Genomic DNA, 18,611 nt, shown 5'->3' with positions numbered 1-18,611 from the left:
CGCTGATCCAGTGGACACATCCACATTTCTCTTCTCCGTCCAGGTTCCCAAGTTGCTGCTGACCTCCCGCACCTTCATGTTTCCAGACGTGCAGCTGTGGTTTTTAGAGCAAAGGAGCATCCTGCGCCTACTTGAATCACAACATAGGAGACCTCAAGCACAGGCATGGCTGAGCTCCCGGATTTCTTGGGGGTAGATGGGTGGGCAGGGTTCCCTGTGTTTAGTGTGTTTCTGTGCCGGCCTGGATGTGTGGGGGACCTTCAGCTCCGCAGCGCGCGAGTCAGCCGGCAGGCAGGGGTGGAGGGAGGCCGCGCACGTACCTTTGTCCTGAAGCTGCCAGACCTTGCCTGCTTGTGGCAGGTAAACTGCATGGTGGTCTCTCGCAGCCCATCAGTGGGCTCCTGGCCCCGAGGCCTGCCTCCTCCACATGCCCTGGCTGGTTGACCAGAAGCAGCTGCGGACGGAAAGCTGGTGGTGGTGCTCACTCCCCTCGCCCTTGCCCCTGGCCCTGCCAATTGGTTCTCCAACACTGTCCAGTATTTCATAATCCATAATACTGGGATCGAAACTGAAGGTGGCTATAGGGATTTTCAGGACAAGACTTACTCTTTGTCATAGGCAGAGTCAGGACACAGTTTTAGGACAGGTCCCATTTGTGCAGAGATCCCAAGCCTGGCCTCCATCTTGGTCGTCGCCCTGGTCGCACGTGGCCACCAGGGGGCAGTCCTCCCGGAGAGGCGCTTCATTAGCCCACCCTTCCACCTGATCCTGCTTTCTGTTTCCTTTTCGCCACAGCTGCTATTACATCACATTGGATGGAAATCAGAACAAAGCCTCTCTTGCCGTTGGTCCTGCCAAACCTAGAGATTTCATTTTAGTTTTGCGTTCTACTCGCGATGTGCTGCCCTTTAGAGAAACCTTTAAGCTGAGACACAAACGAACGGAAAGCTGTTGCGTGAACAGGCTGAGAGGTCAAGAGATGAGTGCCAGGGGTGCCACGGGTACCGTCCGGACTTCTGCCTTACAGAGGAAGGAAACCGCTAGGAGGGCAACGTGTCCTAGAATGCGGAGGGGGAGGGCAGGGACGGGTGCCAGAAGGTTAAAGAAATAGCATGTTCTTCTCCACTTCCACCTAGAGACTTATTCTCAACTCTCACATATTCACACAAGCCACCGTTTCATCACTGAATATAAACAAAAACCCTTCTTTGCAATGGGGAATGAACTGGTCGGCCTTCTGTAGATTTCACTAGACAAGTCCGGTTTTGGAGGCTGCCACCTTTGGAAAGGACATACTGTTCCCGAGAATTCTGCAGAAAGGCACAAACAATATTCTCATAAGTAGCAGTCGTCAGAATTAAAACAAGACGGTATGTACCATATTTAAGTCGTCCCTTTATGGAGAATGCATGCTGGGTGCCTTTACGGGCATGAGTTCAGTTAATCTTCACAGTATTCTGTTATACTTGTTAAACCTATCAAACACTGGAGAAAAAGAAATGGGGTAAAATGCTACTGTAGTCACAGGGTCACAATGAGGACCTAAGGAGCCTAATTAATAAAACCAGTCATTCCAAAAAAAAAAAAAAACATTCTTTCATCAGTAGTAATAGACAATGTGATGAAGGATTTAATGAGTTATCTATTCCTGCCTAGTGAATTATTGAAGCTGAGCAGCTCCCTGATATACAAGGTAGTAAGAACCAAGACAGGACAGACCATTGTCTGTAATGAAGTCAGGATTCCAAAGAATACAGTATTCAACCCATTAAGAAGGTTTGCCAAAACATCAAACCCATGAAATCATTCCGGAAGAAACATACGGCATAAAAGGGCAAACTAGGCACAGAAAAACGGACCCCATTATCCCCAGATCCCATGCTATATTCTCCGCCACTTCAGACGCACTGACTTCTCTTATTTATGCTCCCATCGGCTCCAGAGTGGTCTCTGCTTATGATTCCCCCCAACCGACTCTCATGAGGTCCGCAAAGGCATCTAGTTTCCTGACACGCCAGGCAGTTTCAATCCACATCTTCCAGGAATCCACTGATGGTCTTCGAAGCACATCTCTGTCCTTAAATATACTCATCGGCATCCTCTCTTATTATCCACGTACTGTCCGACCATGAGTCCACTGTCTCCTTTGTGGCTCTTCTCTCCCCTCCCTTTAATGGTTGGAGAGCCTCAGAATCAAGTTCATGTGTGTTTCTCACAGTACACGGTCTGCCCGCATGAACACCTCTGTTGCTGGCCTTCCCTGCTAGATATGGACCTCAGCCATGGCATTTCTTGTCAAACGCAAGATCACCTCTCCCCTGACACTGGACATTTGTGCCTGCATGTCTACCAGTCCCCTGTCGAAGGTTCCCCAGCTTTTATGGGTACTTCCTGACCTTCTCCATTCCAGCATCAGGTGAGAGAATTCACTTCCTTCCCTTCTTCGTTATAACACTAAGTCTGAGCATTGTTCTCAGATTCCAGTCCCAACAACAACCAAGATGTAGACAACAGGACCTTTCTTTGTCATGTCCTATAGCCTAAGGGCAACGTACAACTTGTCTTAGAGGAAGTCAGTGGTTGCTGCAGATGTTCGTGATCTGATGGATAAAGGCATTCTGCTGACCATTTTCTTTTTAGACATTTTATTTATTTACTTGAGAGAGAGAGCATGAGACAAGGGTGGGTTAGAGGGAGTAGCAGACTCCCCGCAGGACAGGGATCCTGACTCGGCACTCGATCCTGGGACTCCCGGGTCATGACCTGAGCCAAAGGCAGTCGCTCAACCAACTGAGCCGCCCAGGAGCCGATCTGCCGACCATTTTTCAGCCAAGCTGCAATTAGCCGTGGTGTTACTCTTTGAACGCTTCCCATAGTGAAAGTTCAATTAAAAAAAAGAGAGATAAACTGATTAAATATAAGAATACATTTTATTCTATTGCTGACACCTACAGCTGCACATACTAATATATGAATAGAAATCTTATAAATATTTACATAAATAAATATTTAAATAGATAAATAGATATGAGCATGGTCAGCTGTAAGCCACTACAGCTTGTAGAGTTGACATGTCGCTTAATACTTCTGAAAACCTTTAACAAATGGTATCTGTTGATGTCACCATAACAGCAGAAATGACAGTCTTTGACACGGAAGAACCAGGGAAAGTGTGATATTATTCGTCAGAGGGAATCATTTCCATGGCGACCCGGGTCTCATTTCTTGCTCCTTAACCTTTCTTGCAAGATCGTTGATGCAAACAAGGAGCTCGTGATTTCTGCTCTGACAATCTCCCAGGCACAAGGGCTGTATTGCTTCTCTTGCAGATAGAGGGAGATCCTCTGGAAGTAGTTCCTCAGGATGGAGTCCACCTTCCTGAGGGGAGTCTCTGCCACCCCCGCCTCCTGCATGGCACAGGCTTCCAGGTGAGTCAGCTGCTCAGAAAGTCCCGAGCAGAACTCCTCTAGGAGGGTCTCGTTCCAAGCAGCAGATGAGGCCCCTGTGCAGAAGAGGTGGAAGATCCTCTGGTTCATCCCATGGACGACAGAGAGGGCTTGAGCCTTCTGCAACTGCTTGCCATCAAGCACCTCCTGCGGGAAGGCAAAGGCCCTTGCGTACTTGTCACAAGAGCTAGCAGACATTCTCCTCATTTGTCCCAGGAGCGTCAAGGCCCTCCAGGCGAACAGGCCATGGTTCGGAGGCAGGTCACATCCCAGAGAGCAGAGGGAGTGGCAGCTGAGCACCCCCAGGGCCACCAAGAAGGGAAAGGGCAGGGCCATTGGGGAACCTGCGAGACGCTGCTTGGCTGGCCTGGCTGGGGTGGGCAAGTCTGGGAACCGTGGCTCTGGGTTCTCTGACCACCTTCCCTTGTGTGTGTGGCTTAAGTAGGGGACAGAGAGGAGTTTTCAATTTCTGAACGTTTCCCTTACTTTCTACTTCTCTTTTTGCTTTCCATGACACTTTCTACTTGGGTTTGGAGCATGGGTTTCTCAACCGTTTCTTTTTCTTATCGCCCCCTCCCTTTACAGTCTTTTGAATGTTCATGTAACTGAACCTTCAAGAAAGCTCACCAGCACAGATCTGCAGTCTATATCTTTATGTATGTATACCCCTTCTTTATAGATAAAAAAGAAAGTGTCCATTTTACTGTGTTTATTTAATTCAGGGTGGAGAATGACTAAAACTTTCAAACTGAAAGCTCAATTTAATACCTTTTGACTCTTCACTGGATAACTAACTTTGATTAGCGACTTCCAATTTTTTACTTATTTCAATGGAAATATAAAAGTATAATCAAATTAAGAATTTCTACAAAGACATATTAATGATATCAATGTACTTAAATATTTAGAAATCCTTCCAATTTGCTAACAGTCAGTGAAAAATTAAAGTATTTATTGGACATTTGTTTTTAGTGTACTGTATTTAGGTGTCCTCAATGAGGAAATAATTTTTAAATGCACTTGCTGCTTCATACTCATCAAGTTATTCTCAAATATTTTTTCTATGTAGCACTAGATAGAATTACTGATGTGTTGAATAAGTATTGCAGAATGATGGGGCACCTGGGTGGCTCAGTTGGTTAAGCGACTGCCTTCGGCTCAGGTCATGGTCCTGGAGTCCCGGGATCGAGTCCTGCATCAGGCTCCCTGCTCGGCAGGGAGTCTGCTTCTCCCTCTGACCCTCTTCCCTCTCGTGCTCTCTATCTCTCATTCTCTCTCTCAAATAAATAAATAAAATCTTTAAAAAAAAAATAAGTATTGCAGAATGAAATCATAAAGTGTAATCTATTTGTATTTATTTCCAAAGCCGGCATCACAACAAGGCTCAGACACCCGCAACGTCCACCAGGTAGCCGATGGCGGCTCACAAGGAAGCAAAGATCACCTCTCCAGGTAAGACATTGAGATCCAGGAAACGATGGAGAGAAAGTCCTCCAATCCCAGATTATTCCTGTTATTCCTAGGTGGGGCACTATCTTGCAGACATTTGCCGTATCTTCCACAAATTCCATGTCCATGCTTCTTGGGCCATACCCAAGAAAACCCAATGCCAGACAATAAATACTGAGGATAAGGTTTTGTTAGACCGCTCGCTCCAAGGTTGAGCTTTGCTGTACCACACACCTTGGAATATTGAAGACTTGTTCCCAACCCTAAGAACTACTTGCTACATTGTTGGAAGCAACTGTAACAACTGTTCTGCCTGGTGCGGGGCTGCTGGTGATGGGAGAGACTGTGCAGCTAAAGAAGCAGGGAGGATGGGAAAAAACTCAGGACCTACTGCTCACTTTGGCTGTGAATATAACTGCTCTTTTTTACAAAAAAAAAAAAAGATATTTTTGTAAAAGTTCCTAAAAACCCAGGGAAATTGTCTGATGACACTAAAGGAGTCAGTTAATTCCAGGAAAGAGCCTTTTTTTGCCCTGGAGGAAACACACCCACCAGGGACGGACTTCTACATACAAGACAAGGCCAGTCTCCAGACTTGGTCACTGTCTAGCTCACCTTTCCCACTCGCTGGCAGCCCCCCGGAAAGACTGTGACCGGCCACGGCACAGCAACCTTCCGCTCCTGTGTCCCCTTTGCTATAGCCACTGTTACATCACTGCAGCAGGGACATTCCCTCAGGTCCAGAAATAGTCAGCAGGAGAAAGGAAGAGAGTTTCAAAAAACCTAGAAATTTCAAACAACTTTTGCTCTTCCTCGGTGGCCTTGTAATAGGAAGTGAAATGGCCAGACGGAAACCACAAAGCAGAAGGAAGCAACTGTGTGAATGGGCAGGAGAGGCTCCTCAGGAGGAAGGGAGGAGGGCAGAACTCCCTGGGGGGTTTCTACCGTGGGGGAGAGGGAGACACTGCGATTTGGGGAGGAGGGAAACCCTGTGATTTGGAAGTGAAAGGATGTGATCTGGGGAAGCAGGGAGGAAGCGGAAATGTGCTCTACCAGAATGTCTAGACTATGTGTACGTCCGCACTGTGTATATGGATACATAGGATCTCATTGTGTCTATAATTCCATTCCATTCATGGGCCACCTCTCCCAATTGGGTATTTTAGAGAATCAGCAGTTTGCAGTCAGTTACAGAGAGAAGGCTAGGAGAAGATCACCTTTCGCTTAGAGACGTCTATGAAAATAATCCTAGTCATCATCTGTTAAACTCTCACTGAGTGGAAGATACTAGATACATTTAAAGGTGCTAGTCCGTTATTACAACAACTCTAGGAATATTCCCACCCCACGGTACGTTTGGGAAAACGGAACTTCAGAGATCTCAAGTGAGTTTCTCAGGATCAAACAACTAGATCGAAAGCAGAATCTAGAAGCGGTGGGTAGTCCTCTAGCCCCTGTGATAACTTACTACCTCGGGTTCATCTTGGGAAATTCTGAAACTTCTCTTCTTGCAAACTTTCTGGAGATCATTCTTCCCTGGTTGTGTCCCACCTGCACCGGCTGCCCCCTCTCTGTGCCCTTTGCAGGCTCCCCTTCTCTTTCTCAGCCTTACAAGTTAAAGGTGCTCTGAAGCTTTAGGGCATTTTCTCATTCCACGCTCAATTGAGACAGAAGGGCTTTCAGTACCGTGCCTCAATTTCTGAATATGCAAGACACAATGGGGATTGAGTGTCTCCAGGATGTGACTTGTTGGAGATTCCAGATTCACACATGCATCTACCAGTGGGAAGTCAGCTTTCCCCTTTTCTTGACATCCCTGCTTCAAGCTCCTGGTGACAGAATCCCTTGTCCTCTACTTCTCTGAAGAGGTAGCCTCAGACTCTTTGAGAAGGATTCTTGTCCCCCTCCCTCTGCTGGAAAAGCCAGCAGATTTCCCACTGACCTTCCCGGGGAGAGCCTGGTGGGGATTCTGAAGGTCAAACTCACAAACCTGTGGGCTGCAGTAAGTACGGATCCCTGGAGTTGGGAAGCCTCGAGTGGAAGCACACAGAGCCTCAAGCAATGCTTCAGTTATAGCTCGTGTTCCTCCCAATACGTTCTCCTGGTAAGGTGTGATTGTCTGCATGCTCTTTTGCTCTAGTTACCCGCGCTGGGGCTGGCCCTGGGACCGCAGCTGTGAGTGGATCTAAGAAGAGTTGTTGTTTTCAATTGTCTTGCATTGTGTGGTTGTTTCTGTTGTTGCTGTTGTTGTTGATGTTGCTCCTGCTGTGACGTCAGGAAAAAGTTCCAAGTGGTTCAGCGTTGGACAGGAAACCAAGGATCCTGCAATACATGAACCCGTGAACATCTTCAGTATAGTCTCACCTACATAAGGATGCCCTTAGAGATCCTCATGTTCACAGACACATTTTAAGCACAATTTTGAGCAATTTAACTCAATGCGTTCTATGACTAAAGCAGAAAGAAGAGTCCTTAGAAAGATGGAACACATGGGCATGTGACTTAAAGTTGTAGGTCAAGAATATCATTTTCAGGTTCCTTTCCTGCTTTCTAGTTTTGTTTTTTTTTAAATTTCCCTTTCCTTATTTCTTCATTTGTATATGAAGAGACGGGTCTCCTTCTCCTGATTTTGACTGAGAGCGTCAAGGTCTGCTGGAGCATCTCATGCAGGACAGAGATGGCCCAGGCCTTCTCGACCTGGGGGGCCACCCACCATGTCCCAGAGGAGATGTCCCTCAGTCAGGGGAAGGGACAGACCCTCCTCCTCTGTATCAGAAGCAACAAGTCCCCCTGTGTAGCCGCCCAGGGCCTGGAGGCAGGTCACAGCCCAGAGCTGAGATGCCGCCACAGGGGGAGCCCCGCGGAGGGGCTGGGTACTGCACCTGAGGGCTTGTGGTGGCCTGGGGGACCAGTGGGGGGCACCGTGGCCCTCAGGTCCTCTCCCATTCTTTCTACTCATGACTCTTAAATACAACACGGTCGTTTTCATTTGCAGAATGTTCCTGTACACTTACCTGTTTTAATTTTTGTTTGCTTTTTTATATTTGCTTTTCATACATTAGAGGAGATTAGAATACATCATTCATATCCATTATTTTTTCAATTCTTCATCAAAGTTTAATTGGCCCAAAAAAGGTAAATCTCTCAAAACGATTTCCTCTCTGTACTCACTAGCTTCCTTTCTGTTCCTCACCCTTCCTCCTCCTCCAGTACGGTTTTTGGTGATTAATCCAGTTAAACCAGCCTGCACCTGGGTCACACCCCTCTACTTCCCGCCTGGGGGCACTTTCCATGCACCTTTTGCTCTGATGCAATTCCTTGAAGCCTTTTTCTGCTTTGAAATAGACTCTTAAGCAATATTCGCTCTTAGCCTACCGCCTTAGAGCCATTCCTCCTTTATTTGCAGTGTGGCTCTTTTCTCTCTTAACCACTCGACCTTGAGGCATCGCTTTTAAGTTCTTTTCTCATTCAACATCTCTTCCATCGGGACCACATCCTTGCCTGGGCTTTAAGTGAATGGAATGGCTTGTAAATGGCAGACTCAAGGATCCATTTGATAAAGAATGTTCACACTTGGATGTCTACCAGTCTAATGTGGAAGGTATCTAGTGCTTCTGATTCTATGTCGTGACATCTGTGTTTCCTCGTCTTCTTCTACACTTCATATTTACCCTTCTTCTCATTCTACCCTTTAACTTAACTGATATTACTTCCCCTATAATTATCAAAACAGACAGGGCATTGATTTGTTAAGTCCGCCTTTATCCTGATGACAACATACAAACTGGCTTAAACGAAGCCTGTGGTATTACTTCAAATGTGAATCACGAATAATGTGTCACTGAGTTCTACAATGCATTCTTTCATCAGGTTGTCATTACACTTGTTTCCTCTTTCAATAACAAACAAATACAATTGTTCTATAGAAACATTTAATGAACAAAAAATAAAAATCTTAATGAATCTAAAGCACATATACTTCTCTTCACCACAAAGGGAATATACACCTAGTATTATACAATAAAAAATAATTTAAATCTTATAAATAGTGAAATTCATATATAGTTCCACAGGTAGATCAGCATGGTCATCGAAAAACGACAGATGTTTGTAGAGTTGACTTTATGTTGCTTAATACTCCTGAGATGATGTGAAAAATTGATTCCATTCATGACACCAGGACAGCAAAAGTGACAGTTTGACATGGCAGAACTCCAGAGAACGTGGTATTATCAGCCAGATGGAATGATTTCCATGGCGACCCGGGTCTCATTTCTTGCTCCTTAACCTTTCTTGCAAGATCGTTGATGCAAACAAGGAGCTCGTGATTTCTGCTCTGACAATCTCCCAGGCACAAGGGCTGTATTGCTTCTCTTGCAGATAGAGGGAGATCCTCTGGAAGTAGTTCCTCAGGATGGAGTCCACCTTCCTGAGGGGAGTCTCTGCCACCCCCGCCTCCTGCATGGCACAGGCTTCCAGGTGAGTCAGCTGCTCAGAAAGTCCCGAGCAGAACTCCTCTAGGAGGGTCTCGTTCCAAGCAGCAGATGAGGCCCCTGTGCAGAAGAGGTGGAAGATCCTCTGGTTCATCCCATGGACGACAGAGAGGGCTTGAGCCTTCTGCAACTGCTTGCCATCAAGCACCTCCTGCGGGAAGGCAAAGGCCCTTGCGTACTTGTCACAAGAGCTAGCAGACATTCTCCTCATTTGTCCCAGGAGCGTCAAGGCCCTCCAGGCGAACAGGCCATGGTTCGGAGGCAGGTCACATCCCAGAGAGCAGAGGGAGTGGCAGCTGAGCACCCCCAGGGCCACCAAGAAGGGAAAGGGCAGGGCCATTGGGGAACCTGCGAGACGCTGCTTGGCTGGCCTGGCTGGGGTGGGCAAGTCTGGGAACCGTGGCTCTGGGTTCTCTGACCATCTTCCCTTGTGTGTGTGGCTTAAGTAGGGGACAGAGGAGTTTTCAATTTCTGAACGTTTCCCTTACTTTCTACTTCTCTTTTTGCTTTCCTTTCTGCACTTTCTCTTTGGATTTACAGCATCGGATTCCCAACCATTTTTTAGTTTTTCCAATATTATCTCTTGCCTCTAGAGTCTTCGTTGATGTGTTTAATTGGACATTCCATGAAAACTTCATAGCATGGATGCACAGTATATCTCGTTACAGAGTGTATTCATATGTGTGCTTTATAGGTAAAACAGAAAGTATAAAGTTTATCCACGTCAGCGTAAAGAATGACTAAAAATGTTAAGCTGAAAGTTAAATTTTAACATTATTGATGCTTAAGTATAGAAGTAAATTGGACGAGTGACTGTAATTTACTTACAGAAATAAATTGTAATACATAAAGTACATATGCAAATTAACAGTTTCTGAAAAGACATAAAGATTTTGGTGTACTTAAACAGGTAAACTCCTTCCAAATTGCTAAAGCAAGTGAAAGGTTAAATTATTATTAACATCTCTTCTTAGTGTCCTCAATTTTAATGTTGCCTCATATGACACAATCATTTGTATCTTCACCTGCTACTAGATACTCTTGAAGGCATTGTCAAAATATGTTTTCTGTGTAGCACTAGGTAATTACTGATGTGTTGAATAAGTGTTGTACAACTAAATCGTAAAATATAATCCGTTTGCATTTTATTGTCAAAGCCTGCGTCACATCAAGGCTCAGACAAGCAACATGCACACGACATCCGATGGCAGCTCGCAAGTAAGCACAGATCGCCTCTCCACGTCAGACTTTGAGATCTAGGAAATGATGGCGACAGACTCCTTCAGTCCTAAGTTATTCCTCTGATTCCTAGGTTTGTCGCACTGATCTTGCAGACCGTTTGGGTATCGTCCAAGTATTCTATGTCATCCTTTCTTGCGTTATAGCCAGGAAAATCCAATGCGAGACAGTAAATACTAAGGTTTTGTTAGACCGCTCCAAGGCTGTGCCAGTGTCCCCCAGCAGGAAGCCTGGTTCTTGTCTGGATGCGGAGGTGTGAAGGTTCTAATTGCAGATAAATGGATTTTCCCAGCCACACCTCCCTGACAAGGTAGTTCTCACCTCTACTAACATTTGTCCTCTGGAGTGACTGAGTGGCTTCCACCCAAGCTCTCCTGGACTCACTCCCTGAGGGCAGGCTGAGCATGTCCTGAGGACTCTAGACGCCCCTGCTGTGCAGGGGCCCGTTTCCTTGTCAGCAAACCAATGACTGGCCCTAGATCCTTGCCCTTGCCCCTGGAGTGTTTGTGCTGGGGACCTTATCTCTCGGTGCTGACCTCCTCCTCTCCTGACCGGGTGTCAAAATGTCAACAGCCCTCAGATGCTAAGGGTGAGCTTTTGTTTTCTCCAAGGAGAGGAAAGACCCCACTGTAATCATTGTACCTGGAGTAAGGGAATACATTTATTTTGCCACCGCAATTCTTATTTTTCAATTTTGAAAGCTTTTTTTAACTAGGCTCCAGCCACAGGGTGGAGCCCGACCTGGGGCTTGAACTCACAGTGTGAGATCAAGACCTGAGGTGAGAGTCAGAATCAGATCCTCAACGGACTGAGCCACTCAGGCTCCCCTAGTGTTCTAATTTTACTTAAACTATGGTACACCTCTTTGGCTTAAAATGTCTGGACTGGGCACGGGGCATTCACGGATTGTGTCTCCCAGGAGAAACTTCCAGCACAGAAAGTAATGACTTTCAGTAGTTCATTCAGTCTGTGTCTTTCTATTAGGCATCTTTGTCTGGTCGTTTCTGGTGCTCAGAATGCAGAGGGGGTGAGGCCCAGGCTATGATGTCAGGGAGAAACAGCCTTCTTGCCTTTCCTGATTCATGATATTGCATTTTCACTTGAAGGTAACAACAACAAAAAGAATTTGAATATCTTCATTTTACCACAGTGCGTTCCTGGACACACCCCGACTTGCTGCTCCCGCATCCTGTTCGGCATCATCGTGAGGATCATAGAAAGGGAAGGAAAAGAAAGATCAAGGGGCTGCCCTGGGTTTCTCTGTCATTTTCAAGACATTAGTTTTCTGTTTCTCATTTCAACTTTCCTAGAAAGCAAAACATGACAGTGGTGTATGGGGCGGGCGGGGGTGGGAGACAAATGTTCCATCTGAATGTCACAGAAGTGAAAGACTGGCCTCTGCTGAGAAAAATGGCAAAGGGTACGTCAGCAAAATTCAACGCAGCAACACTGGGGACCAGCAGCTCTGGCAGAGGGGGAGAATGAAGGCTGTACGGAATTACCCCACGTCAAGGCAGTGGCTGCCTCGGCCAGGCTCACACAAGACCAAGTCCTGGGTCCCGGGCGGCCCTCAGCTTTCCAAGACCAGCCAACTGATTTTTCTGTCATTCAATCCACATATGCTCAGCTCTGAGGAGAGATGAGAAGAGTCCCACCAACCAGCTCACAAGAGAATGGCGACCAGAACCCCAGCGGCTCACCCTCTGAGGAAGGAGAGAGGATACTCGCCCTGCCTGAGCGCTCTACCTCGTTGATCAATCCACTCAGGCAAGGAAAAGATTGCCTTGGGAAATCCAGCATTAAGACAAAGGGAACTGGATGATCCTAAACGATTCTGCTCTTCATCTGGATAAGAATAAGGATGATGATGTCTTATGACGCTAACACCCAAAGCTGATTGCGGGCTAACGCTTCTGAGATCCTTGAAATCATTAACTCAATCCTCTCAATTCCCCCATTTGGATTCCACTTCTTTATACAGCTGTTTGGAGAGAAATAGAAACCCGGAGGGATGAATTATTCTGAAGCTACCAAAGACGCAAGGTTGAACATGAGCAGTTGAGAGGTACTGTCTTGACTGGAAGCACCTGTTAAAAGCGGTGAAGGATAGACATGGAGAGAGGATGGAAGAAGCAGGAGAGGCTGTGGCATGAAATTAGTCAGGAGGGGAGGGTGAAGGATCAAGGATTCCAGATTCCACGTCAAACGTAAAGTGCTCTGGTGGTAGATGACAACGGGGGGTGTGGTGTGAGTCAACTGAACTGATGGTCTTGAAGTTCTCAGAAGAGTTGACAGACTCCCTTTTAAAAACTCATAAGGCAGGAGACTTTTCTGCCAAGGAAAGAGAACTTGCAGCTGGTCCTGGAGTAACCGTCCTCCTTGCAATACCCTGCAGGCTGCTGTCGTGTCAGTGTCTCCCGTGCTGGGGACACTGCTGTGGGCCACGTCTTGCGTAGGAGAACGCCCTGCTCGCAGGGTCTCCTTGAATCATCTCGGTCTCGGGAACGATATGGAGACACAGTTGACTCAATGCTGCCCATTCCTACTGTTGCACCTCCTGAGGACGGGTCGCTGATCCAGTGGACACATCCACATTTCTCTTCTCCGTCCAGGTTCCCAAGTTGCTGCTGACCTCCCGCACCTTCATGTTTCCAGACGTGCAGCTGTGGTTTTTAGAGCAAAGGAGCATCCTGCGCCTACTTGAATCACAACATAGGAGACCTCAAGCACAGGCATGGCTGAGCTCCCGGATTTCTTGGGGGTAGATGGGTGGGCAGGGTTCCCTGTGTTTAGTGTGTTTCTGTGCCGGCCTGGATGTGTGGGGGACCTTCAGCTCCGCAGCGCGCGAGTCAGCCGGCAGGCAGGGGTGGAGGGAGGCCGCGCACGTACCTTTGTCCTGAAGCTGCCAGACCTTGCCTGCTTGTGGCAAGTAAACTGCATGGTGGTCTCTCGCAGCCCATCAGTGGGCTCCTGGCCCCGAGGCCTGCCTCCTCCACATGCCCTGGCTGGTTGACCAGAAGCAGCTGCGGACGGAAAGCTGGTGGTGGTGCTCACTCCCCTCGCCCTTGCCCCTGGCCCTGCCAATTGGTTCTCCAACACTGTCCAGTATTTCATAATCCATAATACTGGGATCGAAACTGAAGGTGGCTATAGGGATTTTCAGGACAAGACTTACTCTTTGTCATAGGCAGAGTCAGGACACAGTTTTATGACAGGTCCCATTTGTGCAGAGATCCCAAGCCTGGCCTCCATCTTGGTCGTCGCCCTGGTCGCACGTGGCCACCAGGGGGCAGTCCTCCCGGAGAGGCGCTTCATTAGCCCACCCTTCCACCTGATCCTGCTTTCTGTTTCCTTTTCGCCACAGCTGCTATTACATCACATTGGATGGAAATCAGAACAAAGCCTCTCTTGCCGTTGCTCCTGCCAAACCTAGAGATTTCATTTTAGTTTTGCGTTCTACTCGCGATGCGCTGCCCTTTAGAGAAACCTTTAAGCTGAGACACAAACGAACGGAAAGCTGTTGCGTGAACAGGCTGAGAGGTCAAGAGATGAGTGCCAGGGGTGCCACGGGTACCGTCCGGACTTCTGCCTTACAGAGGAAGGAAACCGCTAGGAGGGCAACGTGTCCTAGAATGCGGAGGGGGAGGGCAGGGACGGGTGCCAGAAGGTTAAAGAAATAGCATGTTCTTCTCCACTTCCACCTAGAGACTTATTCTCAACTCTCACATATTCACACAAGCCACCGTTTCATCACTGAATATAAACAAAAACCCTTCTTTGCAATGGGGAATGAAATGGTCGGCCTTCTGTAGATTTCACTAGACAAGTCCGGTTTTGGAGGCTGCCACCTTTGGAAAGGACATACTGTTCCCGAGAATTCTGCAGAAAGACACAAACAATATTCTCATAAGTAGCAGTCGTCAGAATTAAAACAAGACGGTATGTACCATATTTAAGTCGTCCCTTTATGGAGAATGCATGCTGGGTGCCTTTACGGGCATGAGTTCAGTTAATCTTCACAGTATTCTGTTATACTTGTTAAACCTATCAAACACTGGAGGAAAAGAAATGGGGTAAAATGCTACTGTAGTCACAGGGTCACAATGAGGACCTAAGGAGCCTAATTAATAAAACCAGTCATTCCAAAAAAAAAAAAAACATTCTTTCATCAGTAGTAATAGACAATCTGATGAAGGATTTAATGAGTTATCTATTCCTGCCTAGTGAATTATTGAAGCTGAGCAGCTCCCTGATATACAAGGTAGTAAGAAACAAGACAGGACAGACCATTGTCAGTACTGAAGTCAGGATTCCAAAGAATACAGTATTCAACCCATTAAGAAGGTTTGCCAAAACATCAATCCCATGAAATCATTCCGGAAGAAACATACGGCTTAAAAGGGCAAACTAGGCACAGAAAAACGGACCCCATTATCCCCAGATCCCATGCTATATTCTCCGCCACTTCAGACGCACTGACTTCTCTTATTTATGCTCCCATCGGCTCCAGAGTGGTCTCTGCTTATGATTCCCCCCAACCGACTCTCATGAGGTCCGCAAAGGCATCTAGTTTCCTGACACGCCAGGCAGTTTCAATCCACATCTTCCAGGAATCCACTGATGGTCTTCGAAGCACATCTCTGTCCTTAAATATACTCATCGGCATCCTCTCTTATTATCCACGTACTGTCCGACCATGAGTCCACTGTCTCCTTTGTGGCTCTTCTCTCCCCTCCCTTTAATGGTTGGAGAGCCTCAGAATCAAGTTCATGTGTGTTTCTCACAGTACACGGTCTGCCCGCATGAACACCTCTGTTGCTGGCCTTCCCTGCTAGATATGGACCTCAGCCATGGCATTTCTTGTCAAACGCAAGATCACCTCTCCCCTGACACTGGACATTTGTGCCTGCATGTCTACCAGTCCCCTGTCGAAGGTTCCCCAGCTTTTATGGGTACTTCCTGACCTTCTCCATTCCAGCATCAGGTGAGAGAATTCACTTCCTTCCCTTCTTCGTTATAACACTAAGTCTGAGCATTGTTCTCAGATTCCAGTCCCAACAACAACCAAGATGTAGACAACAGGACCTTTCTTTGTCATGTCCTATAGCCTAAGGGCAACGTACAACTTGTCTTAGAGGAAGTCAGTGGTTGCTGCAGATGTTCGTGATCTGATGGATAAAGGCATTCTGCTGACCATTTTCTTTTTAGACATTTTATTTATTTACTTGAGAGAGAGAGCATGAGACAAGGGTGGGTTAGAGGGAGTAGCAGACTCCCCGCAGGACAGGGATCCTGACTCGGCACTCGATCCTGGGACTCCCGGGTCATGACCTGAGCCAAAGGCAGTCGCTCAACCAACTGAGCCGCCCAGGAGCCGATCTGCCGACCATTTTTCAGCCAAGCTGCAATTAGCCGTGGTGTTACTCTTTGAACGCTTCCCATAGTGAAAGTTCAATTAAAAAAAAGAGAGATAAACTGATTAAATATAAGAATACATTTTATTCTATTGCTGACACCTACAGCTGCACATACTAATATATGAATAGAAATCTTATAAATATTTACATAAATAAATATTTAAATAGATAAATAGATATGAGCATGGTCAGCTGTAAGCCACTACAGCTTGTAGAGTTGACATGTCGCTTAATACTTCTGAAAACCTTTAACAAATGGTATCTGTTGATGTCACCATAACAGCAGAAATGACAGTCTTTGACACGGAAGAACCAGGGAAAGTGTGATATTATTCGTCAGAGGGAATCATTTCCATGGCGACCCGGGTCTCATTTCTTGCTCCTTAACCTTTCTTGCAAGATTGTTGATGCAAACAAGGAGCTCGTGATTTCTGCTCTGACAATCTCCCAGGCACAAGGGCTGTATTGCTTCTCTTGCAGATAGAGGGAGATCCTCTGGAAGTAGTTCCTCAGGATGGAGTCCACCTTCCTGAGGGGAGTCTCTGCCACCCCCGCCTCCTGCATGGCACAGGCTTCCAGGTGAGTCAGCTGCTCAGAAAGTCCCGAGCAGAACTCCTCTAGGAGGGTCTCGTTCCAAGCAGCAGATGAGGCCCCTGTGCAGAAGAGGTGGAAGATCCTCTGGTTCATCCCATGGACGACAGAGAGGGCTTGAGCCTTCTGCAACTGCTTGCCATCAAGCACCTCCTGCGGGAAGGCAAAGGCCCTTGCGTACTTGTCACAAGAGCTAGCAGACATTCTCCTCATTTGTCCCAGGAGCGTCAAGGCCCTCCAGGCGAACAGGCCATGGTTCGGAGGCAGGTCACATCCCAGAGAGCAGAGGGAGTGGCAGCTGAGCACCCCCAGGGCCACCAAGAAGGGAAAGGGCAGGGCCATTGGGGAACCTGCGAGACGCTGCTTGGCTGGCCTGGCTGGGGTGGGCAAGTCTGGGAACCGTGGCTCTGGGTTCTCTGACCATCTTCCCTTGTGTGTGTGGCTTAAGTAGGGGACAGAGGAGTTTTCAATTTCTGAACGTTTCCCTTACTTTCTACTTCTCTTTTTGCTTTCCTTTCTGCACTTTCTCTTTGGATTTACAGCATCGGATTCCCAACCATTTTTTAGTTTTTCCAATATTATCTCTTGCCTCTAGAGTCTTCGTTGATTGTTTAATTGGACATTCCATGAAAACTTCATAGCATGGATGCACAGTACATCTCGTTACAGAGTGTATTCATATGTGTGCTTTATAGGTAAAACAGAAAGTATAAAGTTTACTACGTCAGCGTTAAGAATGACTAAAAATGTTAAGCTGAAAGTTAAATTTTAACATTATTGATGCTTAAGTATAGAAGTAAATTGGACGAGTGACTGTAATTTACTTACAGAAATAAATTGTAATACATAAAGTACATATGCAAATTAACAGTTTCTGAAAAGACATAAAGATTTTGGTGTACTTAAACAGGTAAACTCCTTCCAAATTGTTAAAGCAAGTGAAAGGTTAAATTATTATTAATATCTCTTCTTAGTGTCCTCAATTTTAATGTTGCCTCATATGACACAATCATTTGTATCTTCACCTGCTACTAGATACTCTTGAAGGCATTGTCAAAATATGTTTTCTGTGTAGCACTAGGTAATTACTGATGTGTTGAATAAGTGTTGTACAACTAAATCGTAAAATATAATCCGTTTGCATTTTATTGTCAAAGCCTGCGTCACATCAAGGCTCAGACAAGCAACATGCACACGACATCCGATGGCAGCTCGCAAGTAAGCACAGATCGCCTCTCCACGTCAGACTTTGAGATCTAGGAAATGATGGCGACAGACTCCTTCAGTCCTAAGTTATTCCTCTGATTCCTAGGTTTGTCGCACTGATCTTGCAGACCGTTTGGGTATCGTCCAAGTATTCTATGTCATCCTTTCTTGCGTTATAGCCAGGAAAATCCAATGCGAGACAGTAAATACTAAGGTTTTGTTAGACCGCTCCAAGGCTGTGCCAGTGTCCCCCAGCAGGAAGCCTGGTTCTTGTCTGGATGCGGAGGTGTGAAGGTTCTAATTGCAGATAAATGGATTTTCCCAGCCACACCTCCCTGACAAGGTAGTTCTCACCTCTACTAACATTTGTCCTCTGGAGTGACTGAGTGGCTTCCACCCAAGCTCTCCTGGACTCACTCCCTGAGGGCAGGCTGAGCATGTCCTGAGGACTCTAGACGCCCCTGCTGTGCAGGGGCCCGTTTCCTTGTCAGCAAACCAATGACTGGCCCTAGATCCTTGCCCTTGCCCCTGGAGTGTTTGTGCTGGGGACCTTATCTCTCGGTGCTGACCTCCTCCTCTCCTGACCGGGTGTCAAAATGTCAACAGCCCTCAGATGCTAAGGGTGAGCTTTTGTTTTCTCCAAGGAGAGGAAAGACCCCACTGTAATCATTGTACCTGGAGTAAGGGAATACATTTATTTTGCCACCGCAATTCTTATTTTTCAATTTTGAAAGCTTTTTTTAACTAGGCTCCAGCCACAGGGTGGAGCC

The 18,611-nt window shown here is 46.7% G+C and overlaps 3 protein-coding genes across 3 annotated transcripts; all 3 read right to left on the bottom strand.

Moving 5' to 3' along the window:
• Positions 1 to 3,218: 3,218 nt before the first annotated feature.
• On the bottom strand, positions 3,219 to 3,782 carry LOC148162402 (interferon alpha-1/2-like). The gene has a single exon (XM_088019085.1). It carries the CDS (start codon positions 3,780 to 3,782, stop codon positions 3,219 to 3,221), a length of 564 nt encoding a protein of 187 aa, XP_087875211.1.
• A 5,382-nt stretch (positions 3,783 to 9,164) lies between these two features.
• Positions 9,165 to 9,728, bottom strand: LOC148162401 (interferon alpha-1/2-like). The gene has a single exon (XM_088019082.1). The coding sequence runs from the start codon at positions 9,726 to 9,728 to the stop codon at positions 9,165 to 9,167; it is 564 nt and encodes a 187-aa protein (XP_087875208.1).
• Positions 9,729 to 16,413: 6,685 nt separating this feature from the next.
• LOC148162400 (interferon alpha-1/2-like) lies at positions 16,414 to 16,977 on the bottom strand. Its single transcript, XM_088019081.1, has one exon. It carries the CDS (start codon positions 16,975 to 16,977, stop codon positions 16,414 to 16,416), a length of 564 nt encoding a protein of 187 aa, XP_087875207.1.
• Positions 16,978 to 18,611: the final 1,634 nt, after the last annotated feature.

The sequence above is a fragment of the Eumetopias jubatus genome, unplaced genomic scaffold, assembly GCF_037043125.1.
Source record: "Eumetopias jubatus isolate StellerSeaLion01/CBP00866 unplaced genomic scaffold, mEumJub1_p1.0 scaffold_15, whole genome shotgun sequence".
Classification (NCBI taxonomy): Eukaryota; Metazoa; Chordata; class Mammalia; order Carnivora; family Otariidae; genus Eumetopias; species Eumetopias jubatus.
Note: the sequence above shows the minus strand (reverse complement) of the source record. Positions and strands in the feature narration are given on the sequence as shown.